Source organism: Erpetoichthys calabaricus, chromosome 8, assembly GCF_900747795.2.
Source record: "Erpetoichthys calabaricus chromosome 8, fErpCal1.3, whole genome shotgun sequence".
Taxonomy (NCBI): Eukaryota; Metazoa; Chordata; class Cladistia; order Polypteriformes; family Polypteridae; genus Erpetoichthys; species Erpetoichthys calabaricus.
Genome location: NC_041401.2, coordinates 29,079,899 through 29,107,198, shown reverse-complemented (window position 1 = coordinate 29,107,198; position 27,300 = coordinate 29,079,899). Strand labels below are relative to the sequence as shown.

The 27,300-nt window shown below is 36.5% G+C and overlaps 1 protein-coding gene across 3 annotated transcripts in view; it reads right to left on the bottom strand.

Annotated features, from left to right (window-relative positions):
* Window positions 1-27,300, bottom strand: part of LOC114655421 (potassium voltage-gated channel subfamily H member 7-like) — a 431,541-nt gene that overhangs the window by 192,227 nt on the left and 212,014 nt on the right. Inside the window, exons 4-7 of one of the 3 annotated variants that reach the window (XM_051931419.1) lie at window positions 23,236-23,670; window positions 14,832-14,852; window positions 13,935-13,958; window positions 9,436-9,650 (exon numbers count right to left, since the gene is read on the bottom strand). In XM_051931419.1, the coding sequence (XP_051787379.1) occupies window positions 9,436-9,650; window positions 13,935-13,958; window positions 14,832-14,852; window positions 23,236-23,670 (695 nt within the window). The remainder of the gene's footprint in view (window positions 1-9,435; window positions 9,651-13,934; window positions 13,959-14,831; window positions 14,853-23,235; window positions 23,671-27,300) is intronic. The other 2 variants (XM_028806393.2, XM_051931420.1) reach the window with 2 other exon arrangements.

The window sequence follows — 27,300 nt, the reverse complement described above, 5'->3', positions numbered from 1 at the left end:
AAATTAGCCTATTTGTAACATTTAAGGGATGTGGAAGCACTCTCTTATCATACATGTGCACTTATAAGGTTCTTCGGTTCTCCTCTGCTAAAAACCTTCAGGCTTGGTGTGTGACTATTGGGGAGTCTCAGGAAGGATCCTGGCAAGGATTAGCTCTTGAAGTTGGGTAGCAAGAGGGAGACCATGAAGTGGCATTGGAAGCAGAAGAGGAGTGTGAGGGGTGGGTTTAAGGGAGGAGCTGCACAAGGCAGTGCAGTGGCACTGGAGCAAAGCTGAGGTGGAAGACTTGAGTTCCCTTTCAGAGTTGTCGGAGTGTATATAGCATTTCTTCATCACCGCCCCCCATTTATACAGTCATTTAAAAATGTAAGTATTCCTCATGAAAATTGTGGACTTTTTCAAATTAATTAAATAGGCAACATTAGAATTTCATGCAAACAGAGCCTGCAGATAAAGATAACATGAACACTTGACACATAAAATTGACACGGTGTATTCATTCTCATAATCTAAATGAGCAAAATGCAGATTTGTCATATGGATAAAGTAAATACACTCCTACATTTATCACCTTCTTAAACCCATAAAATTAGAATTACAGTATGTGTTCCAGAATTGGTGCCAATGATTAGAACCTCCTTAAGGAGTATGCAGGTGGACCCTATCTTATTTAAACCGTAGAAATAGAAGGTCTGGTGTTCCCTTTGCTATTAGTGATGTCATTATTCTAAGGTCAAAAGAGCTTTCTAAAACCCTCAGAAAGAAAATTGTGGATGCTTTTTGTTAGATATCAATTATTCCACTGTAAGAAAATCATTACAAGGGATGTAGATTCAAACGACTACTAATTTGTCAAGGCACAGCAACTTCAGCCCAATAGCTAACTAAAAAAGCCTCCAAGAACACCAGAATTACACTGTGGATCTGCAGGTAGATCTTGCAAAGGTTGGTGGTAAAGTACTTGTACCTACAATCAGAAAGAGAATTTGACCTGCATGTAAAGTGTGCAAGGAAAAAACCTTTGCTGCCCAAAAAGAACAATAAGAGCAAGACTAGTTTGTCATTGAATATACTGGCAAACACCAGGCCTTCTGGAACAAGAATTATATATATAGATGCCTGCAAGAACTCATTTCTATTAAAGGAGGAAATTACCAGCTTCTGAGGCCAAGGGTGGACTTACTTTTTTCCCAGTGTACCATTACAGATCTTGATGTTTTTCTTGGAAAAATGATTGAAAAGAAAATTTTCTTTGTGCTTTTTACTCAAGTATATCACCTTTATCTTTAGGTGCTATTTGCATGAAGATATACAGTTTGCCTAATGAGAAGTTGAAAATGTCAACAATTCTAATGGGGTGTACTTACTTTTTCACATGGCTATATATGTATATAGTATGTGTGTTTGTGTATGTGTAGGTATAATGGTCTCGATACACACAAATATATATCTTACAGTAGCTAATCTGTATTTCTACCTTTACTATGGAATGAGATGCAGTAAGAATGATTTTTAATCCACCCAGTGGATTTGTAATTTGAATTAACACACATTTTACAAATGTAAAAAATCCATTAGTGTATCAGTGAGGATGCTCCTTATCATTTTATCAAATATTTGAATTATCATCTCATTTCTAATGCATTGTGTCTTCCTAACCACTCTAACAAAATAAAGTAACATAAAGGGCAATTTACTCAGTAATTTGATCTGGCATGCGGCCTCAACTGTAAAACACTCCATCATTACATTAGAACAAAAGTCAATAATAATATATTTGAGAAATATTTCCTTTCTGAGGCTTTTCTAAAAGAGTTTTAAAATCTGCAAATTTAACAGGGTTGCCTATTTGCAGCTCTGGATGGAAAATGTAGAAATTCAAAACAATAGTTCTAAAACAAAGAGGAGGGAAGCTTCCAAGACCATTAACTGGTGAGGGCTATGGGTTTATTGATGGTCTTACATAGCCATGTATAAAGGAATGAAACTGGCTTTCTCAGGGGTATGGGAAAAGGGTGAGCAAGCCAGACAAAAAAAGAATAGTAGGGTTAAGGAGATGCAATTGAGACCTGTGAAAGAAAATGTAACTTCTTGCAAGCTACTAAGGGTTAAAAGCTGTTTATGCTATAACGACAGGTTATTCATACAGGCATCAGTCATACACAGGTTGAAGTAAGCTGACCTAGGACAACTTCTTTATTTAGAATGTGTCCGTTAGACACAGGAAAGATGACTTTTCCTTCTTTAGGGCCCCTTTTTGCAATGTACACAAAATAGAAACGGTTAGCCGATTCACGCAATGTAAGATGAAATGTTTACATAAACATATTGTGCTTATTGATAAGTAAGGCGAAGGGGGAGGGAGAAAATATAAAAAGCCACTGAAAAAGCGGAACTTTGCTCTTCTGCCTTGCAACGTGGAATCCATGTACTCCTCAGTGACTGAATAAAGACTGATTTATTAAACTATTCCTGCCTACCTCAGAGATCTACTTCCACAGACCCCATAGGTCATTAGTGGAGTTGCAGATTGTAGAAACACAAGAAAGACAAAATGCCAAAGTGAGATTGATGATGAAATACCAAACAGGTTACCCAACGTGCTGATAACACACTACATTCCAATAGACAGAAAAACTGGAAAAACTCCTTATAGTGGTACATGACTATTAAAAACTGGAAAGTGCCTATGTCAACTGAGCATGTTGCTCAGCCTCCTTTCATCTCACTTGAATATAGGTTCTAGGCAGAATTTGGAGTCATAAGATTCACATTGTCAGCAGCAATCTTGGGTTGTCTGAACCATTAAATGTCAACTAAAAACCAGTTAAGTATCAGTGATATATCATACAAGGGAAACAGCACAGTAAGACATTGCTTCACCTGCATAGTTTACCTCACATATGGAAGAAATCTACAGCTACTTTGATCTCCCACTTAGGCATTGACATGTTTAAAGAGAACTAATAAGCATGTCCTCTCAGACAGTTTGTGTAATACAGATCAACATAAGTTTTTCTTTTGGGTATTGTCTGCAGCATAGTCTGGGTCATCAGCGCATTTCGGAAAACATGATTAGATTGTTCATTTGACATGAACACTGTCCTAAAAAAATAATTGTAATTCTTTCATTAATATTTTTGTTTAAAAAACTCATCTTTTTAGAAAGTCATTTTGTTAAAGTATTTTATAGACTCTTCTGTTCTTTTTTTTTTTATTTTATTATTCTATTTTTACTCTGTAGCACTTTGGGATTGCTAAAATATAAAGTGCAATATAAATAAAATTTATTATTATTATTATTATTATTGTTTTTCACTGTGCCATTTTGATTATTTTTTATAGTCGTAATTTTGTTAGCAGTATTTAATGGTTGCTGACATGCTGATTGTTATGTAATATTACTATTTGGATAATTTCATTCTGCCTGTAAAAGATGTAGACATGCATTGCTTGATTCCAAAGTTTTTGGATTCAAAATAAAACTTCTCAAGACATATGTCTGTAATTCTAGTTTAGGTAGAAAAAGGTTATTTTAGTCATGGTTAGGACTTGTGTCTCATTTGTTCTGAGCTTTGATTTTTGCCTAGCAATTCTGGTTTAATGATCAATTCCTCCTCTTTCTGGCCCTAGCCTGACTATTCTTTTGGTTTTATTTTAGACTCCTAATTTTTATTAGATTAAATTAGATAAACTTTATTAACAGTAGAATCCCTGAAGCCTATGAAAAAAACTTGTAATCCCAAGCCACCTTAAATTCCTATGCACCTCTCCATTTACCATCTTTTGTTTTGCAAACGTGTCGATCAGCACAAGCAGCAAGCAGTCTGCTATCCCACACCCCAAAGTAGCTGAAGTCAGAGCTCATATCATGCATCATCAGCATGGGTCTGCCAGATATAAACACTAGCATGGAGAGTTGCTCATGTATTAAAGTAACTTTAGCTGCAGGTGGAAGTCCCATTTTACTTATAGGTGCCAAGCAGATTTGTCTTGCGGTGCAACAGTTTATTAGCCAGTGAAAGTGCTGTGAAGAAGATGTCTGTTGTTAGGGTTCTGCCTTTGTCCAGAAACAGCTCCATAAGCTTTATGACCAAAGACTCAGAAAATCTTGGCCTTGGGATGTAACTCAAAACACAGCTCTCAACAAAACATTGCCAGATGTCTGAAATCGCAGCAAACTGCCATTTTTCATATGTTTTGCATGGGTGTCTTTGTTGTCAAAGTGCAAATGCTGCATGGTTGTCTGATAGTGGTCATGGGACATTGTTTCTTTGATTACCGGTACAGCAAACAGTTCTGGGCAGGCATCAACCACAGCAGCAACTGTGGTCATCTCTGCTCTTGTGAAAAGAATGGAGATAAATGTCATCAACTCACAGAGGGAGAGGCAAGTTCATTGTACCATGTGAACATTACTGACAGAATAAAACTGAATAATAAAGAAACAAGTGCTAGCTTTTACATGTAGCCGACTCAGATCAAATGTATGTTTTTATTATATCATAGTAATAATAAAAGCAGCTCACTACTCAAAACACACAGCACCCGGACTTGAACCCAAAACCTTTTGGTTGTAAGGCAGCAGTTCTTACCTGTGCACCATTCAAGAAGACATATCAACTTTCCTTCGATTGGCATTTGAGCTTGGGTTTTTAACTCATTGACACCAACATGTAAATTGAATGATTTATTTTTTTACTTTGGTTATATTGTTGAATAAAAGCGGACGTGTTTATTTGATATTTCGACTAAAGTCTTCACACATTATACACTTCATTATCAGTATAACACCGATAAAGTTTCTGCTTTAGGTATGTGTTCAGCATTTCTTGCATCGCATTTACTTTCATCCTACACTTACACAGATAATTGTAGACACAGAACACACATGAAACGCATGTGTTCCAAATAACAATATATTATTTACCCTATACAACTCCAGGAACCTCACACACAGATACAGAGCTTTGAGCTGCGGTGGTGGGGGGATGGGATAGCAGGCTGCTTGTTGCTTGTGCTGATCGATACATTTGTAAAACAAAAGATGCTTATGGAGAGGTGCGAAGGAATTTAAGGTGGCCCGGGATTAAGAGTGTTTTTGTAGGCTTCAGAGATTCTAGTGTTAATCCCAAGGGGAAATTTAGATGCATACAGCATCAGAAATATACAAACTCACAGGACAAATAATGCACACAATCAATCAGTCAATCAATAAATAAATGTATAATGTACAAATATTTCAAAATAAACCTAAGAGTATATTGGGATGAAGCATTGAAAGGCCTAATAGCAGTGGGCAAAACAGATCCACTTCTTAGCACAACATGGTGGAAAGAACTTGTGGTTAAAAGTGTTCCAAGGCAGCACATCCTGGAGGGAATGGAGGCAATTTTTCATGACGATTTGCCACTATTGTCTTTTCCACAACAGCTTCCAATATGTACAGGGTTAGCTCTGTGATGGAGCAGGCTTTCCTCATAAATTTGTTCAGGCATTGTGCATCCTTTGAGTTCAAGTTGCTTCCCAAGGAGACTGCAGCATAGGACACCACACAGGCTACTTTGGTCTGAGTGAACATTTTCATCAGCTTGCTGCACACATCCAAAGATTGGAGTCTCCTTAGCAAGTAGGGTTTGCTCTGGCCCTTCTTGTACAACACTACTGTGTTTTCAGGCCAGTACAGTTTGTTGTTTAAACCCCCAGGTAGTTAGAGCACTGCAACACTTCCATGTCCTTCCACTGAATGGACACTGGTCTCAGAGGCTTCTTGACATGCTGGAGGTCCTCCACCAACTCTTTTGTCTTGCTGATGTTGAGTTGCAGGTTGTTGTCCCTGCTCCACAAGACAAAGTTCTTCATAACCTTCCAGTACTCTGACTTGTCTCCATTATTAACGTTGCCTATGATGTAGGAGTAATCTGAAATTTTCTATGGATGGCAAGCTCTGGTATTTTACAGGAAGTTTGCTGTGTAGAGGGTAAACAGGAAGAGAGACAGGACAATTCCCTGAGGTGCTTTAGTATTATACACCATCATTTCTGACACACAGTTTCTAAGCCTCGGGAAAATGTGGGGGCATCAAGATGCAAAGCCTTGAGTTTTTTCCCCATTGAGCTTTATTCAGTTTTTATTGTATTGGCTATTTAACTCCTTATCCATAATATCACAAATTCAAGAAGTGACACTAATCTTGAAATTCTGAAACATAAACTTCAAGAACAACATCCAGAATCAAGTCCTATATCATATTTTTTCTTAAAGTTGCAATGCTGTTCAATGTGTGCAACCCTCCTTTATACTGTAGTATACAAATCATAATGTCATGTAATGTGTGAAGGATGTCCTTTAGCAAGCACAGTATTCAATACTCCTAAATGGTGGCACCCATATAAACAATCACAATAAATAACAAGATAATGACACCAAATATACAGTAAATTACCATTCATATAAATTCATAAACCATCCAAACAACAGAAAGGCACAGAAATGAATTAATTGCATGTTTCGGACACTTCCCCTTTTACTTCTACCTGCCTTTTTCCTTGGCATTCCTCTCCTCTTTCCCTTCTCCCTGCAAAACCTCTTCTTGAGCCCTATTTACCAAAATCCTAAGGGGAAGTACACAATCGTATTTGTCTAAATAATATTTATAGATTCCAAGCACCATCTGTTTCAGCACCTATCCCCTCATGGCCATACCTGCAACACTTTCTCATTTATATATAAATCATCATACCATAATACTTTACTTTCTGTATTTAGACCAATTCTGCATTGTGCCTTGATTTATTGCTGCCTGTAGTCTGATGATATTGCCTAGTAATTCCAAATGTCAAGAGGATCTTCTTCGTTAAAATGAAGGTGCTACAATGATTAGCTTTTTTTTTGCCTTCAGAAAGCATTCTCAATCCCTAGCATTATTCATTAGAAGAGCCTTCACTAGAAAAAAGGTAGACTCTTAGTCTTATATTAATGTGATGATTTGCTTCTGCGATTTAGAAGTCAGTTTTACAATCTTTAGTCCTTTTGATAGTAGTTGGGGAGTTCTGAGACACAAGATAGACTCCTGGGGGATTTAGTTGGGTCTTATACCAAACGAGTTAACAGCAAATAGCTAAAAGCAGGGTTGGAATGCATAGCTAAATACCTGATTTAAGGCTTAAGGTTTTTTATTTAGTTTACTTAAGAAAACATGAAATTTGCCATATTAGTTGCATCCAATAACAGAAGAAAGAAATAAAACAAGACAAGACAGGTTAAAAACTTACACCAAAATTCTAAAAACAAACAGTTTACATCATATGAGAAAAACATATTTTTGTTAGAACCTACTTCTATCGGTTTGATTTACTAAATAGCCTGAGAATTAAAAAAAAAACAAATGCAATTCAGTTAAATAAGACATTTTCAATAAAGCCAAATCTAGATATTAGATTTGAAATCATAGAAGAAAAAGTACGTTAGTAACAATTAAAAGTATGACAGCTTTCAGTCATTTAGAAATATCCAGTTTGCAGTGACCTCATGAGAGCAAATGTTAAATGTCTTTATATACCTTATACGAGCTATGGAGGAAAATGGTTAATTTCCTTCAGTACTGTTATTCTTTGTAGCACATTGCTGTTTATAATACTTGACTTTTCTTGCCTACCTACAGTATCTTATCTTATGTAGAACCTTTCATACTGTATCTCTCTCTAACTGCTTTATTATAAATGCTAAATTTCTTTTTGCATTTTCTTTGTAGCAAATCACTCTCCAATTTTACTTTTCTGTTATGTGCTGAATACTCTGTGCAACTGCTAACATGGTTTACTTATTTTCAGAAATAAAAGAATTAAGTGTGTCTGGTATTTCTTTAGGAGAGCGATTTTCAACCTTTTTCATCTCACATAACGAATTACTACAATTCTGCAGCCCACCAAAAATAATATTTTTTGCTGATCTGACAAAAAAAGGTATAAATTTGATTGATTTACAAAAAAATAAAAAATAATAATGATAGTAATTACCTACACTTTTTGCTCCAAAGTAGCTTTTTAAAAAATCTTTTTAAACTATTTATTTATGGTACTTTGTAATAAAAAAAATAATGCTCAAAATCATCAGATGCATTCACTTGTATTTTGAGCAGGTGGCACAGTGGTAGCACTGCTGCCTTGGACTAAAGCGATGACAGGTTTGTGTCCCAGGTCCTCCCTATGTGCTTTTGCACAGTTCTTTGAGCAGTGACAAAATCACTGTATAAATGTAAAGATTATTATTATTATTATCATTATACGTGTGTATGCATGATCAAATTCAGCTGCAGCATAGTAGGGGGTTAATAAGAACACTAGATGTGCTCGACAATAAGATTCATTCATTGCAATAATTACGTTACAGCATGGTGTGAATGCAACATAAACATAGTGTGTATATTATTGAAGTAAATGTTCATATAAATTGATTATACAAAATAATTTTTAGTATACAAATTTTTAATTGGTCAAGAAATGTAAACTGGTTATAAATGCATGAAACTACACATTTATTGCTCTATATTTCACATACAGTATATTATTAAATTATATAAATATATAAATCATATAAAATGGTATAAATTTGCGTTGTAGACTTCTTTTGTGTCATATTTCTTTAAAGAATTCTTTAATTAATATGTTTTACAAAATCTTGAGGCACACTAGTTGAAAAACACTGCCTTAGGATGCCAAAGCAGTTCAGCACAAATGGCACGACACAGTGTTTGTTAATATGCATCTGTCTCCTGGTACTCTGGTTTATTCCTATATCCCAAAAGATGTTTGTGTTTTTTTGGGTGCTGAATCAAAATTGGGCTCATATGAGTGTGCAACAGTGGCTCTGTTGTGGCCTGGAAAGTGTCTGATGAAATTGTACATGTTCTCCCTAAGTCTGTTTGGACTAACCTTTGGGTACTCCTAGTTCCCTTCTATATCCCAAAGATGTAAATGCTAATCTTGACTCTACCAGTCTTGACAAACTGGTATGGTCTGAGTCAGTGTAGGTGTGTGCATTAGTGTGCCCTGTTATCGATTGTGTGCCATTCAAGGTGGGTATATCTCATGTACTCCCTGAATTGGACAGGTAGGTAAGAACACACACAGATGAACGATACCCAGCACTATCATCCAATCAGGTGAAGCCAACTCAAATAGTTTGCCAAGTGTCATTTAAACTGAAAACGTTTTGGCTATCTAAACAGAAGCAGCACTCTTTAAACCACACAATCAAGTAAAATATACCATGCAGCAATTGAACATTCTAATATATAAAGGCATAAAAAATTCTGTCACTTTCAGAAAGTAACATATAAAATACACAACTAGCAAAACAGCATCTATGGTGGAGGATTTGGGGAATGAAAGGGTTCAACAAACAAAATAAAAATAGTTCAGGCAGAGCTCTTACCTGTGTAACTTTCTCTGTGACATTGTGAGTCCTGTCTTTGACTTTGGGAGCAATAATAGTTTTCTCAGAAGAAGGAGGCGATGATGTCTTCTTCTCATTTTTTACGTCAGAAAAGTTTAAGGTAATTTGAGGGATTTTATTTATTGTGCTGTACTTGTTGAGGTTTGAATCTGAAGTGGAACCAAGGAGACTGGACTTTATATGATTGAAAGGCCCTGAAATGTAAAGAATAAACCAGTGAAAGGTCATAGAATTTTAATTCTTTAGTTTACTTATCTCAGTTGCAGTTCTAAATTTTGATCAGGTAATTCAAGATGTTTGGGACTTTCACTTTTACAGAATGTTAGAAAGAATTAGTGCACTGCCAATGAATAAACATTTATTTGTATATAATCCCCTTCCTACTAATTGTATAGAGTACATTTTATATCTCTTTATTTATCATATAGGTGCCTACAATCTGTTGTGTATAGTGCCTTTAACATCTATCTATAATCAAAGTCCACCTTTAATTTCTGTCCATATAATGTATTTAATGTACATCAGACAAGAAAGGCACCAATATAATAAGGTGATATATCTGGGTTGATTTAAAAAATTTTGACTTCCTCTGGTCTGCAACATTATTATTTAACTTGAATCTGCTATTCTTTTTGTGCCAACTGGTCATTTCCAGAACATTTATTAAAGAGGAAACAGTAAAAAAAATGATTATCCATGACAACCAGGATTTGAACAAATACACTTTTTCAACAAATCTTCAACTATAAGAAGCAAACACCATTGTTTCCACTAAAGTTTTCATTAGCAACAGAGTAAAATTAAAAGGTATTTTTAGTAGTCAGGGAAACAGTAACCACTTTAAGGATTAGTACCACCAAAATGTCTGCAGGTTGTATTGAGCCATTTCTGGTGTCTATTTAGATCAGATTAGTTGCATATCTAAATGCTGGAGCTTTTTTAAAAGTTAAGTTCTTTGTAAATTTATGGTCAAATATGTTTACAGTCTGTTTTCAGTATTTTAGCCTTATCTTTCTGCTGAATTTTTATTTAGTTTCTGTACATTTTTTAAAGATAAGACGAGCAACTTGATATTAACAAGAAGTGTTTACAGGCACTCATGCTTTCTAATGGCTGTTCAGTTAATTAGATGGTGATGCAAATAATTTTATCAAAGCCTTTTTTCTGGTTTAATGGTTACTACTGCTAGATTCGACCAAAGTAGTATAAGAAATATCACACCATGTCATTAAGTAAAAATTTCAGAGTTTTCTACACAGATAAAGTGCAGAAATGAGGGATTAAAATAACTTTTTCATTCACATTTTACACATTTTAAGAATTTTATTTAGACAGCATGGTGGTTAGTGCCATTGCCTTATGGACCAGTGTCCTGTGTATGAATCAAAAGTTGCTGTCTTTTTTGAGACTGAACATTTTTTGTGAATCTGCATAGGCTTTCTGCCCATCCCCTCAAACAATTGTGTATTAGGTTAATTGGTGGCTGTCACTCAGGGCTGTTGGCCCTGAGTTTGTGTCATTGTGTGTGTGAGTGGGCTCTGCAATGAACTGGTGCTCATCCAGGGTGTAGAATTCTATTGGATTGAATTTTTCATTGTGTTCTAGATGTTTGAAAACCTTCTAGTAAAGTGAGTTTGGGGTCTATGAAGGTGCAGAAATTTTGGTAATAAAAACAGCGTGGCTTATGCTCAGTGGGTGGGGGAGCGTGCTGTGGCAAAGCCATGTGACTGCAGGGACCTTGGTGAGGGAATTTGCTAATTGCATTTAATGTGCCCAGATGTAGTTGGCACCACTGTCCCTCATCAGAGCTCTGCCGCTACTGATGCTTTGTAAGTGTTATGAAGTCCAAAAGCAACATTTAATAAAGGTCCTGTTACATAAGACTAAATGAGTAATAGATGAAGTTTTCTTCCTACTTTGTTGCTCTTTCATTGTCATTCATTGTTTTCCATTGTTTTTTATAATATTGTTCTGTTCATTTATTGTTTGTTTAATTGTGTATACTTTGTTATTGCTATTCTGTCTGGTTATTGTTTAATATTTGTGGGTGTCTTGCAGTTCTCCTATTTCTTATGTACTTTGTGGGTGGTTCCCCAAGAAGCTGGGCCACCTGTTCACCTGCATTGAGGTACAGCCCCCAGCCCTAAAAAGAACTGTGGGAAATGCAGTCCTTTATGGTTTATTAGCTTGAAGTATTGGCCTTCTGTTTTATTCTGTTTCTCTGTTATTTTTTACTTCTCTGCACTGGTCTTTGGATTTTATTTATTGGATTACTTGTGATTTTGTTGCTCAGGAATGCCTTTTAGATAAATTATTTTGCTTATTTTTGCTGTTTTGAGAAATGTTGTTGTTTTTTTTTCAAGTTTGGAAGTATATCTTTCTTTGCCCTTCTTGTACAAGCCAAAGGTGGACATTCACCCCCTTCTTTTTTAGGGCCTTCTGATTATTTTTTGACATTTTGAACTTAGTAAGGTAAAGCCCATAAAGCCAGCCTAGGGAGTAGGCACTAGGTTGACCATGAGAGCACCTTTTCTGGGTAAGCTGGTGGGTCAGGTCTGCTCCGTGGCTTATCTTTTAAAGCTGCACCTCACTTTGGCTATTTTGTGTCAGCAATCACAACATTGCTGTTACTGGTCTTTAAAACCAGTCTGGTGACATCAAACTAGCAATGGAAAAAACTGATGGTAACAATGAAAATAATGAGCACAATAATGATGAATAATTCTAACAACAAAGTGTCAACAGTAAACAGTCCAGAGATGAAATGCAGTAAATGGGGCATCCCAAAAAATAGGATTGGCTAAATAAAAATGAAAATAACTATAATATTAGGCAGGAAGGAAATTAAGAACACAAATCAGAACATATAATAATGGAATTCTAAAACAACTACACACAGACTATGCCTAGCCATGGGATTTGAAACCTGGACAAATGATCTGTAAGACCAGATATGCCACCATGCCATTAATGACTTAAGATAGCTTATTTAAATGCATGCCTAATAATAGCTCACATAAACAGTATCAAATGTAGATATATGCTGTATTTTGTTTAATATCATTAGTCTTGTGAAATGCATAATATGATTATTCATTCTGCAATAATTAAATTACATAATCTAATTAGTATGCTGTCTTTATATTGGTATAAATAAATGAAACACTTGATTGCTTATAGCATTATGGAAAAAACACTAAGGTTCATTTACATCTTTCATAATGTATTCCAAAATCGTGTATCCATCCAGCTTCTAAACACACTTATTCCATGTGACTGTTAAGGGGAGATGGAGTGTAACAGTAGCATTTGGTTCAAGTGAGTCAACCAAATCACCAGTTTACATAACGTGCAGCTCTTTGAGATGGGGGGAAAACTGGTGGAACTAGGGTTTGAAGCAAGGACTCTGAGGATATAAGGCAGCGGTACCAATCACTGTATCAACCCATCAAAAGTGTACACCTAAATAATTTATAATAGGAGAGAAAACCATCAGAAGCCATTCCCTCACATGCTGATATGTGAAAGGTTACAATTCCTTTGATGTATTGGCAGCTAAGCATGGAACAGAATTAAGAGCTAATTACTAGCTTGAGGTTGAAACATAATATTACTGAAGATGGACATTTGGAGATGCACACATATGAAGATTAAAATATATAGATACAGTTTTATTTTCTGATGTGGAATGAAATTAAAATAGCTGAGCTAGTTTTATGTTTCTTTGTAACTTATTAAACAGATTCAATTTGGCTTATGCTGTGCTGTACTCCATTAAAATTTGCCAATGTTTGGCTGTAAATTAAGAAATATTGATGGCAATGGGTTAAAAGTAAAACAATTTTCCATCTTCTTTTTAATACATTTAATCTAAGTTTGGGCCCAGGAAAAAATAATGACCTTGAATTCTATATACAACTTTGCATACTACACAAATATCAATAATGAAAAATGCCATAGAAACAATTTGCAGCTTAATTCAAAAACATTTAGTAGGAAGTATTATAAGCACGTCCAGTTCCAGTGACCTTGAAATTAATTTAAACAGGCTTTAAAATGGATACATTGACTTGGTGGATGAATATAATAAGCACAATGCTGAAGAGTGCCTGTTGCTGCTGCATATGGATGCACAACTATTTGATCAATTTAATAAACACCACTGACTCAAAAACATTATTTATATTATTTTCATATACAGATATATTGGTGTATATGTGATACTGTATAAACACAGAAACATAGATAGATAGATAGATAGATAGATAGATAGATAGATAGATAGATAGATAGATAGATAGATAGATAGATAAAGTAACTCTGTTAGATAGATAGATTATTTTTGCAGGAGCATAACTTGTAATAGTTGTTATAAGCATAGCCAAAGAAAACAGATGCATAAATTATAAGAAAAAATGAAAATGAAACAAATTTCATGCTGATCTTTAAAGAAACATAGAAAAAGCTCAAAGCCATACCCCCTGCCATCCAGGAACGGGAAACTATTTTTTTAGGAGACAGAAAGGGGAAAATGTAAAGAGAAAGGGCATAGAGTTTATTGTATTGGTACACAAAATGTTAATCATTAGTCCAACCTATATTTTGTTGCTGCCATTCCACTTGGGATTTGCCTCTTTAAAATTATTTGTGCAATTTAATTTTGATCATTCATCTAAAGTCTTGCTCATAATGAGAATTTAGAAACGAATCCCTGACTCAAGCAGAGAGGGTTGTGTCCTTGGTTTCTGCTCACCTCTATGAAAATATCAAACTGTGGCCAGCATTTGTTATTCTCTAAAGAGCACACATACACACACAAATCAAAACAAAAACCAACAAAACAAATAAAACACTCATATCATTGGCTTCTCAGCAATACATGCTTGATTGCTCATTGGTCACACAATTGCTATAAATGCACATAAAATAATTTGCCAGTCCAGATGCAACCAAACACCATGAAGCAGGTTCTGCTTTGTACAAGTCACTTGTTCATGCGTCTTGATTAAAGCCCATTAGGTCATGTAATTATATATTACCATCTGTGTGCTTCACTACATTCCATTGTCCAGCAGGAAAAGTGCAGGTTTTTATAAAAAATGAAAGGACAGATATTTTGGATGAGCTTTTAATTATTAGTATTATTATAACAAAAATACATATGCATCCAAAACATCATGCCAGAGATTTTGTGCAGATCTACAATTTTCCTGCGGTAGTATATCTTTAAAAGTTAGCAAAAAATATCAGTAATACATTAAAAACAATTGAAAAATAATCATAACAAATTAAAAACAACTCATCATGCAGCAGGCAAGAGGTAACCAAAAAGGACAAAAGGGATTTATTTTATTTTATTTTTTTATTTTTTTTACCTTTGATATTGCGACCATTGTCTGAAAAGCAGCAAAGTCATGTTGGAAGGGAAAGGAAAATAAAATAAGAAATATAGGAAGCAACAGATACAAAATAACAAACTGAAAAAAAAAGAAATTGAACTTTTCAAAGGATCACAATATCATATTTTGCCTCCTCTGGTTACTTTAAATAAAAGGTTAATTATGAAATTCAGTTTTGCTCATGTATTTGATTTGTTGTGCAGTTATGGTGACCCAGAGTGTAATGTGGCAGTCTAGACGCCTGTCCATCACAGAACATGACCTACTCATTCACTAACTGGGCAAGTGCACAGCTTTTAATCAATCTAATATGCAATCTAAAATAGTCTGAAACTAATTGAAATATCATGATTAAGTTATGACTGTTGAAAACCAAACACTGCCTTCCAGAAAAACAATCTAAAATTGTATCAGTTGTCGATAGTTGTAGCATGATGATGTGATGAAGTTCGTAATAACTCATCACCTTTAAAAGAAATATAAACTCTGCTCTGAACTGTAGAGTTGCACAAAACAGGAATCTATGTCTCCATCAGGTAGCAATCAAGAGAAACAGGGTGAAGAAGGTAGACAATGACCCCAAACATTGCTAAGCAAAATTACTACATAACTACAAAGGAAGAAATTACATGATGCGATTGACACTCAACTAAACCTCACAGAAATGTTGTGACAGAAGCCATCTAGGAAGTCCTCAAAAGTTGCAGCTTTGATGGAAGATGTGATGGAGGAATTGGGTTAAAATCCTTCATAGTCATGTAAAGGCGTGATACATAGTTATAGCAAAGTGTGTGACTGATTAAAGATTCTAAGGGATGACTATTTTTTTAAACATAGGGACACTTAATACTGGGTGTCTTGTTTTTAAAAATGAATCATTCTCTCAGGAACCCTTTATTTATTATTAGCATGTGGGGCGAGATCAGAAAAAAATACACATGAAACAAATTCAAAAACATCTTCTAGTTAGATCTACAGAACACAAATCATTTTTAAAAACTAAAACTGAAGTTGGTGCTTCTTGAATTTCCTTCTGTTCATTTTGTCAGCCACGGACATCCAACTCAACCCTATTTCCAACCACATTCAATATTTGACTTATTAAGGTTATAGAATGACAATACATTGAATACTTATTTCTTATTCTTCTTTACAATATGCCCTTTTAATATTCACTGTACCCTGAATAGGGGCGGCACGGTGGCGCAGTGGGTAGCGCTGCTGCCTTGCAGTTGGGAGATCTGGGGACCCGGGTTCACTTCCCGGGTCCTCCCTGCGTGGAGTTTGCATGTTCTCCCCGTGTCTGCGTGGGTTTCCTCCGGGCGCTCCGGTTTCCTCCCACAGTCCAAAGACATGCAGGTTAGGTGGATTGGCGATTCTAAATTGGCCCTAGTGTGTGCTTGGTGTGTGGGTGTGTTTGTGTGTGTCCTGCGGTGGGTTGGCACCCTGCCCGGGATTGGTTCCCTGCCTTGTGCCCTGTGTTGGCTGGGATTGGCTCCAGCAGACCCCCGTGACCCTGTGTTCGGATTCAGCGGGTTGGAAAATGGATGGATGGATGTACCCTGAATAGTGTCAACTGGAAATAGCTCAACAATCATTTAATGGATAGAAAATTGTTGGTTTCCATTCATGTTAATCAGTTTCTGCTTTGTTTTCTGTGTGTTTTAACAAATCTGTGTCTTTACGTGTACTAATTCTGTACTTAGTAATTTGCAAAATCAATACTTGCATTTTATTGAAGATCTTCTCACAGTACTCTGTATCTGCACTCAGTGCAGAGCGATATACCAAAATAAAATTAATTGAAACATATTTCTGCTTTTTCTGACGGCTTTCACTTTTAATACAAGTACCTCATTTGCTGAATTAAGCCTATGTCTATAAGAGCTCAATACCCTGTTTTAGAACAATAGGGAAGTCCATTTTGAGCAGCATTGTAAGGAAAACAGCATTTGCCCAATAGTTAGTGCACTGTTCTGGACTTTGATCTCATAAATTTTTAATACAGTAATTTTTCTCACGTGTTTTTAGGTGCATTCACGTATAATGAATGAAGCACCTATTGCGATACTAGGGTCTGTCTGTCTGACAACATGAAACAACTCAGGCCCCCGTGGACCAAATTTACTGAAATGTGGCACACTTATTCTTCAAGGAAATTTTTCAAGACAGTTTAATTGAGATATCTAAAACAGATGCTGTACACCATTTTAAAATTACAAAATCTCCAATTGAAAAACATTGCCAAATTTGTGAACTGGTCAATCTTAAAACGGAGAAAACTTTTGTGAGACTTCAACTACGAAATACTGTTTCAATTTTACCCTGACAGAAGTTACACCAACTTTTATATTTTCCTCTTTTTTTACCACCAACAGCTACAAAACGAATCCCCAATACAAGTTAATGTAACACCAGTAGACTGCGTGTGCAGGTAGGAAGTCACTGTCACTGGCTGTTTACACATGTGGGCTGGACGACAGCCAGTCTTTGGCAAGTCCAGCTTGGCACAAGAGGAAATCTCTGCATAAGCAAGTTGTTTCCACTTTATGAAGTCTTCACAGTGGCTTGAGCCCAAGCAGAAGAGAACCAGTGCATCCCCATCTCACTCCCCCCAGTGTTTTAATGCCATAACAGGCAAGTTAAATGATTTTTCTTAACCATAACAGTATGCAAGCAAGGTCACTGTCAGTATAATTTACTAGGGTAACCAGATGTCCAAATGATAGAGACAGCCCAGATTCCTGGACCTGTGTACCCTGTAAATAACTGAAGACTATCAAAATATTCCAGTTTTAATAGACTGCTCATTTAATACAACTTTGCTCTGCTGAAACAAACATTGTCATAAAATTGTTAGAACAGCACATATCAAACTCCAATGTGGGGCCCGCTATATCCCCTTGCCTGCCCTCAAAGTAATATACATAAAGCAACATACATATAATATCATGGTCAAAAGTTAGAGGGGGAAAGCTTGATTAACTACTTCTGTTAAATTTAAACAGCATTACAAAAAGGACCAAGAGGTGGATAAAAACAGAGTTCTGCGCATTTATTTACAGTATTTACACTGTAAATAAGCAATCCTGTGTTGTTTATTTGTGATTTTTTTTTCCTTGTGCCCTGACCCATCTCTTATGATGATGAGATAAAGCAGGCATTAGAGAAATTAGAGTTTCTAAACATTTTGCTATGAAATTAGCAGTACATGTCTGTGGCTTATTCTGTGTTTATTTTAAGTGGCCCTCATGCTTTCACAGTACTGTGAAACAATCCATTTCCTAGTGTAGTGGCCACTCAAAAATGACCTTGTTCAATGATATACACTTTGAAAAGACTAGGTATTATTGAATTTCTTGTAACGGAATTAGTAAATTATATTCATTTCGTCATCACAAATATCAAGCGTGGAGTAAGGCCAAGAAGAGTTTGCTTGCTGTCATTTGCTACAATGTCCTGATGAACTCATTTGATGGAACTAACAAATTATAAACAAAAAGCTCTCAGTTTCCACAGGAAGTGTACATAGCATTAAAAGTTTTTTTTTTAATTTAGATTTGCTCTGCTGTTAAAAGAGACTGGAGTAAAATCTTTCTGTCACACAATACTAACGAAAAAAATGAAATGGCATCAACTAACTTTTCTTCAGAAAAAGCAGTGTAAGGTTACCCCTTCAGCAAGAAAACCCATGAACATAGTTTGATGTATAATGGGTAATTTTGCTGAGCTCAATGGCACATGATCAAACCGTTAACTCAAATTTATATATTCAAGCTGTTTAAGAAGAGTTTAGTTTATATAACAATGCATGACCAAACACAAACATGTAAATACAGGAAGCAATCATTAAGCTTATGTAGACAGTTCTAGCCCAATCCAGTCTTGAGCCCAAATCTTGATGTTTCATCTCTGGAGACTCCTCCAGGAAGTCATCTCTGGATGATAATGAAATAAAGATGATGTGCAAAGTCATGTTTCAGATGTACAGTATAACTTTCTTTGCACTACGAGGGGGTAGCCTTAACTAAGAAAGAGTGGCATAAAATACTAGTATAATCATGTTATCTATGACCAGAAGGACAGCACCAGGCAGGGTGCAATAGTGATGTAATGGTTTGCAACCTTGCCTTTCAAGCAGGGTATTTTTCCATTCATTTCATTTTACTCCAGCATTTCCCTAAACATTTTTACATGGCCCCAAGCTGCCATGAGTATGGCAATATTGTCTCTGGAGTTAGTTATTGCAACTCAGCATTTCAAGTGTTATCTCTCAACACTAAACTATCATTGCACTATTTTTTGTTGTATGTGAAGATAACCAGCAATCTTAACCCAGCAGTAGGAACACCAGTCTTATTTAGTCTAAACACAATAACTTTTGCTACATTAACTTTACAGCAGACTTTTGAAGTAATACCCTTACAAAGCTGGGAAACACGCCTACAGTACATCTACATAAATAAAGGTGACATATCTGTTTGTATTGGCATCACTGAAAAACAGTTGTACATATTTTCATGAAAACTGGACAATAATTCAGTGAAACTCCACCTCTGAAATAGGGTATGGGCGTTCTCGATGATGGAGGGGAGGACTGAATATCTCTGGTTGAGCACTAATTTCCTCTTTTATGATGTCAGGGGACCTTAAAGCTGACTGGCTGAAGGTGAATGGCAGTCTGACTAGAGTGGCTCAGGGACAGGAAAAGTGGCCATAATATTAATGAGACGTGATAAAGGAGTTTATCTAGGTTTATCATTACATTTCAAATGGCTAAAAGTCGCTATGATCTTGAGTTTTTCAGCTAGAGATTTCTGGTAAAACTACTTCTTTGACAGCATGTCACTTGTTCAGACAAGTATAAAAGAAAATTAACAGTGACAGCTTAACTGGAGTTTTTTTTTTTCCGTCCACCCTGGCCACTTAAAAAACAATTCGATATTTAAAAAAAGCAATTCTATATTTTGGGGATAATAATAATAATTCTTTGCATTTATATAGCACTTTTCTCACTACTCAAAGCGCTTAGCAATTTCAGGTTAAGGACCTTGCTCAAGGGCCCAACAGAGCAGAGTCCCTTTTGTCATTGTACGGGATTCGAACCGGCAACCTTCTGATTGCCAGTGCAGATCCCTAGCCTCAGAGCCACCACTCTGCCACTTCTTTTTCTCTTAATTAAATATCCGTCTTATATAAGGGTGCATTAGGTGCTATATAAATAAAATGTATTTTTATTTTATTATTACTTCTTTTTTGTATACTATTTATGCATTATTTTTCTTATCTAAGTTTAGTTTGTTTTATTGTCATGTAATTACGTTTTTGATAACTTGTAAAGCACTTTGAACTATTTTGCTTATTTGAAAATGTGCTACAGAACTAAATGTTGTTGTTGTTGTGATTCCAGTTCCACATAGGGCACACTCAAATACATATTCAATGTAAAGTCACCAAATCATTAAATATTACCCTAAAGTAAAATGCTCTGAGCTGGCAGTGATATTTAACATCACAAGACCCTAATCTAAATTGCAAACTTACACCCAGTGCTCTGCAAGTTTACACTACACAGCTCTTGACAAAATTAAGTTATAAACAATTTGGACACTGTAGCAAGAGCCAATAATTTAGGTTACTGTCCTTTTGAACTGTGCACCAGTCAAAAATGATTAAGGGGTGATGTCAAATCAATTGAATGTACTTTCCTATAGTTCTTACCTCAGTAGATAGACTCTGAATGTTTCTAGGTTTATAGTTAGTTTATTTACTTGCTGAAACCTTTTAGGATGTAAGATGTGTTCTCAGGCAATAGTCCTACAGCTACAGCAATTCCATTGCTTCTGCTCTTATGAGAGGCAATGTATGCATTTTTTTTACCTATTCATTAATCCATCCATTATTTTGTGAATGTATATAATGTAATACAGGGTTGTTTGGGGAGTCTGAGCCTGCCAAGGTAACTCTAAGCACAAGGCAATAACCAATAATTGCTGGGTTAGTGATCCATTGTAGGATACATTCACTCCCACTCCCACACTTTCTCATAATGGTAGTAGTTTAGGGTTGACAACCAATGCAAGCTGAATACCCTCGAAAAGGGAATGACTCTCTTCCCCCATAGAGATCCCACAAAATTTCAGAAATATCAAGGAAACTATATTTATTTTTGGTATTTTTCAAAATTGTGTTTTTTGCTTTAGATTATTTTATAGGTGAAATGGGCAACAAAACACAAAAAGCAACTGTGGATGATCAAAGTGTTTTTACAGTTTTATCTTCGGAAATAAGTAAGTTGACTAAACTGGACAAATGCCTATTTACCAGTCATCTTAAAAGAAAGGAAAATGGCTATTAAGGCAAAGCATTATTATTAATAACACTAAAATAATAAGTAAAACAAAACATCTGATCAAGTGTACATGAAGTGGCAACTTAAAATCATTTACAATGTTTTGGAGAAAGGAGTAATGTCAACCTCTATTCAAGACAGCTGTATTTGTTACATTATCTTGTATCAGTTTTACTGAATAAAAGAATTTGTAATTATGGATGACAAAGTCCTGCCTGAACTGCAGTCTGCTCTTATTAGATAATGTAATTTGTATTTGTCACTATGGTATTATGTTATCTGAATTGCTGCCCATTTATTACTCTTAATTGAGGATATAATTTTTATTTAGAGATAATGTTACTACAGCTTTATCTCAGCTACACTGCTAACAGCTCTTATTTGAAGATCTTATATTGCTGGATGACATTAATACTGCTAAACAATTCTTTCCAAACAGCTGCATTTCTATCACTCTTAGTTTAGAATGTCATTTGTATTTGTGGGTGTCTTTATCGCAGCTATACAGTTTTATCTGCACTGCACTCTGCAATTGTCCTTATTGAAGGATCTAATTTGTATTTATGGTTGACACAAGCACAGCTACACAATCCTATCCAAACTGCGGTCTGTCTAATTGCTCTTTTTTGAGGTTATTATTTGTATTTAAGGGTAAAAATGCAAGAGCCACACACTTTCGTCAGAACTGTATTGTTAGACGTCTAAACTGCTGACTGTCGCTCATGTCTGAGTGTGTCATTTGTATTTTTGGGTGACTCTAACACTATAACACAATTTGATCTTTAATGCACAGTGTATTACTCATATGTGAGGATCTCATTTGCACTTTTTTGGCTAACATTATCCCTAGTGAAGTATTGTTTAGCTATAAGGTACAATTGAGGATATCATTTGCATTGGTGAGATTACCACCACTACATGTTTACCTAAACTGTTATTGGAGTTGAATTTCTTATTTTAATCTTTTTATTTGTAGATCTCATTAGTATTTGTGGGAAACAACATTGTTACAACAAAATCATCCATAACAATATAATTTATATTTACAGGTAACATTATCACTGCAAACTAAGTCTTTCTCAGCTTCACCTTGCCTGTATCCAATGTGAGGATCCCTTTTGTGTTTGTGGGTGACAATACCACCACTATATAATTTGATCTGAAATGTACTTGTAGGGGCGGCATGGTGGCGCAGTGGTAGCGCTGCTGGCTTGCAGTTAGGAGACCTGGGTTCGCTTCCCGGGTCCTCCCTGCGTGGAGTTTGCATGTTCTCCCCGTGTCTGTGTGGGTTTCCTCTGGGTGCTCTGGTTTCCTCCAGTCCAAAGACATGCAGGTTAGGTGGATTGGCATTTCTAAATTGGCCCTAGTGTGTGCTTGGTGTGTTTGTGTGTGTCCTGCAGTGGGGTGGCACCCTGCCCAGGATTGGTTCCTGCCCTGTGTTGGTTGGGATTGGCTCCAGCAGACCCCCGTGACCCTGTGTTCGGATTCAGTGGGTTGGAAAATGGATGGATGGATGGATGTACTTGTAGATACAGTAGTTCTTTTTTGAAGATATCACTCACTTCTGTGGGTAACAAAATCATTACTATACAATTGCATCTAAACTTACATTTGTTTGCTGCTATTTAATTTTATCTGAACTTTACTTTGTCTATAGATTTTACCTGAGGATCTTTTTCAATTCTGACAGACATTATCGCTACTACACAGCTATGTCTAACTATCACCCTTTGCTCTTTGACTCAGTAAGAAGATGGCTTTCCTGATTGTTTTTTATTTGCTCAGATGCTTAATATTACTCTGAAGCTTACTAGTGTCACTTTTTATTTTTTACTGTTGGTTTTGTTTTTTTACCATGAGGTATGCATGGTACATACATGCACAAGGTGTTTTATTTTTCAGGCCGAGGCTATTTTTGTTCACTTTTGATGCATTTTTGATACAACTAAATAGCTCTTGCTGTGCACTCAATAGTCCTAGAGAAGCCTAGCAATAAAAATAATTTTACTTGTCTTGTCATAACCATACCTTCGCTTGCATGCCTGTCTCTGAACACACTCTTTGCGTTGACACGAAAGCCTTCAATATCATGAACTGAAGAAGCTCGTCTCATGCTGCAAATGCTCTCCTTCGATCTGGCATGACTGAGACATGCCCTTGACTCCAGCATGTCCGGATATAACTTGTCCCATTGCTGTTTGGGTGATGAATGATCAAGAGGTCCTGAAATGTTAACCAAAGCTGGGCACGGACTGGATCCTATTAATGCTTTTGTATCATCTGCATCTGAAGGGGAGCAACTTTCCTTTGTGGGGGTTTTGAAGTGTTTCATGGCAACGGAGTCATCACTTTGTTTTGGAGTATCTACCATGACTGCATCTGGGTCCTCCTGTGGAAGTGACTGTTTAGCAGTACCTAGCAGTCTCAGTCCGGGTAGCCGCAAACGGAAGAACCTTCCTTTACCTGCAAGACATAAAACAGTTTTAAGGAGAAATTTTCAACATTTAAGCTCAGGTCACAAGTGAAAAATATAACTTTCCTTTCATATATGCAGGCATTCATATGCATTTCAAGCTTAGTCATTTTTAAAAAATCTTTTCAAGTTAAAGCCAGACCATTTTACTTACAAGAGTCAATTCGTCCACTGTTAAGATGGGCACTATTTTTATTGCATCTTTGCTTACTCATGATACTTCTTCTATTCATTTTTCCCCCATATCCTCCATGGGTATAACCTCAGTTCTTGAATAAGTAGGAACCAACCTATGACAGGACACCATTTCATCAAGTGGCACACTCACATGCAAGCACACTTCATGATGCCAAGCACAGAACACGCTATTCCAACATTTTCCTGAAAGATGAAGTGTAAAGATTAAAAATTAAAAGTAACCTAACACAAAACATTACTTAAACCGAGTTAGGTGTGTTGGGTATCATAGGTCCCCTCAGAAACTTTGGGAACCAACTCTGAGTGGGGCACAACTGAATTACATTGTCTATTTACACATACTCACATCCACCTGAGCCAATGTAGACTCACCATTCTCACCTAAAATCATGCCTTTATGAAGTGACTACAGAATAGGAGCATGCGGGGAAAATACAGCAAAGATACAAACAGAGCAGACAAACTTGACACAGGCCGTGACCAGATGTGGGATTCAAATCCAAGACACTGAAATCACACAGCAACAATGATAATCACTGTGCCACTGCATAGTGTTATTATCATGTATGGTAAAGTACAGTGCCATACAAAAGTATTCTGTCTTTTGACCAATTCTCTTATTTTACTGAGTAATAATTCCTACACTGAAAGGTTGCTCTCCGTGATTTTTTTTAATCAAACCATTTAAACTTGAAATTATGTTTTTCATTTTACATTGTTTTATGTCAGAAAAATCTAAGAAAGAAAATAAAGAAAAAAATGCTGTTTGAATAAGTATTCCTTCCGCACAATTTAAATTTAGGATCTCCACCGTTTTTAAACAACTCTTTTGGGGTTAAGTATGTCCCAGCTTTACACTCTGTTCGGGAGAGATTTTGGCCAATTCTTCCAAGACGACTTGGTCAGGTGATTTGGATTAATCGGATGATGCTTATGCACTGCAATTTTCAAATAATGCCACATATGCTCAACTGGATTGAAATAAGAGCTTTGATTTGGCTATTATATGATGGCCAACGTTTCATTTTGTCCTTGAATCACTCTAAAGTTAATTTGTCCTTGTGTTTGGGATCATTGTCCAGAAAGATGAAGTTTCAGCCAAGCTTGAGTTTTTTAATATTTTGAAACGGCTTCTCTGGAGTTCTGCAAGCAGGTCCTCCAACTTCCAGAGAAAACTTGGTGGTTGGTGGCAGGATTGGAACACTGTTCCATTCTGTTCAAACTAGTGTGGTGCTGAGGTGTCACCTGTTGCACGGCTGCACTTGGGTCCTAATTTAGGATTCTGGGGTGGTTCATTGTATGGTGGGTGCAGCAATGTGCTATATCAGTTGTCGCAGGTGGCTGGGGGGGCTGACCCGGCCGGGACGCCCCGGAGGACCGGAAGAGGGCTTACGCCCTCCTTAGACCACGTGGGGGCGACCGCCCTGGTTTCTTTGGGGGCCACGGGTATGGAAGCATGGAAGCTCATCCCAGTAAGGGGGCGCCCGAATACCAGCTGAGCCCTGGACCTCAGCACTTCCGCCACACCAGGAAGTGCTGTGGGGAAGAAGAGCAGGGACACCCGGAGTGCTTCCGGGGATGCAGCCGGCACTTCCGCCACACTGGGGCGTGTCGGTGGAAGATTGCCGGGAATCACCTGGAGCACATCTGGGTGATTATAAAAGGGGCCGCCTCCCTTCATTCAGTGCTTGAGTCGGGTTGAAGAAGGACGAAGCTGGAAGGCGAGGAGTGGAGGTGGCCTGAAGAGAGACAAGGCAAGAGTGTGAGGCCTGGACTTTGGGGAATTTTGGGGTTGTGTGGCACAAACATGTGGTGGTGAGTAACAACATGTCTGCCTGTCTGTGTCGGGGGCTTAGTCCACACAGTGCAATCTTCCAACCCTCTCGTCTCTCTCTGTTATATTTACTTCTATTCCCACTATGTATTCTTCCTTCTGTTTTAACTGAATGACCAGTCTCTTCTGATGAAAAGAAGCCCCACAGCATAATTATACATCCACCATATTTCACTATAGGCATGGTGTTTGACAGCACATTTTAGATTAGAACTTTAGCAAAAAAACTTTTATCTTGGTCTTATCAGTGACAGCCTTTTCCTAAAACACATCTGGGTCACTCTCATGTTTTCTGTCAAGCTCCAGATGTGCCTCTGCATGGTCCTTTTTGAGCAATGACTTGCTTTGTGTCACACTCTCATGCAAGCCAATGTTAGGCAGAGATTTTGATTTACCTTTCTCTTCAATCCCAAGTACTAAACTTTGCAGTTCTTACAAAGCATCTCTCTTTGGCCTCTGTTCTTTCACAAGTCTCCTTTTGTTTAGGTACAGATTTGACTTAACCAAAAATGTACACTAGGACATCTAAATACTTGGAAACTGTTTTGTACTGTTTGCATTATTTATGCATTTTTTATTACTTTAGAAGTTTTGAATGACATTGAATGACATGACTCTGTTATTAAGTGTGGTTACCACTGGACCTACTCCTTCTACCCACCATGACTGTCAGTAAATATAACTGTTAATTATACATATAAAATGCAGTTATTTGACCAACAGTTTTGGGATTTGAAAACTTCACTTGACCACATACCATGGTAATGGTATATTTTCAAACAGTAAGTTTTGTAAAATCAGCAATAAAACTATCTAGAAGATAGCAGGCACCACATTAATCTCAGTAAGTAAGCACATTTTTTTAAATGAGCAGTCAGTCATTCTATTTATGCATGCAATTGATTTAGAAAGTGGTAGCTGAAATCAAAACTGCTATTCTTCCACATAATGTGTATTGCTCAGCACTTTGTGCTTACCGTTTATTCTGCATCAAAATTGGTAAGAATTTTGTTTCATGTGTAGTTTAATAGCACCAGTATGAAAACTCAATGATTCAGAATTGGCAACAGCTCTAGCGAATGAAGAATGGCATGATTTTAGCACTTGCATTTCTTAAATGTGACATGGCTTCTGTTTAAAATTATGTGTGGGTTATTTTGAGACATCCATCTTACATTTCATTTAAGAAATAACAGGACACCGCACCCTCCGCCAAACCGTTTCCCATAGTTCTCATTCACTTTCAATAATTCAAGTTATAATCAAAAGCATGTATGTTTGCCTTTTTTTGTGGGTATACCTTCATTGTAATTCAATTAAAAATTATATGGATTTATTTTTTGATATACAAAGATGTTCTTTGTGTTTTTAAAATATTTATAGCTAGTGTTATTTAATTACTTATAAGTGCTGTCACAGTTCCCACACCCCTACTCCCCCCAACTAGGTCAGCAACCAATTGCTATGAACTTCAGAGTTCAGAAGAATGTAATTTCCGAAAACTACTAAAAATGCCCACATGGGTGGAGGAACATCAAGCCCTGGCTAGATACAAAGGGCAAACAAATGATCTTTATAATTTAAAAGA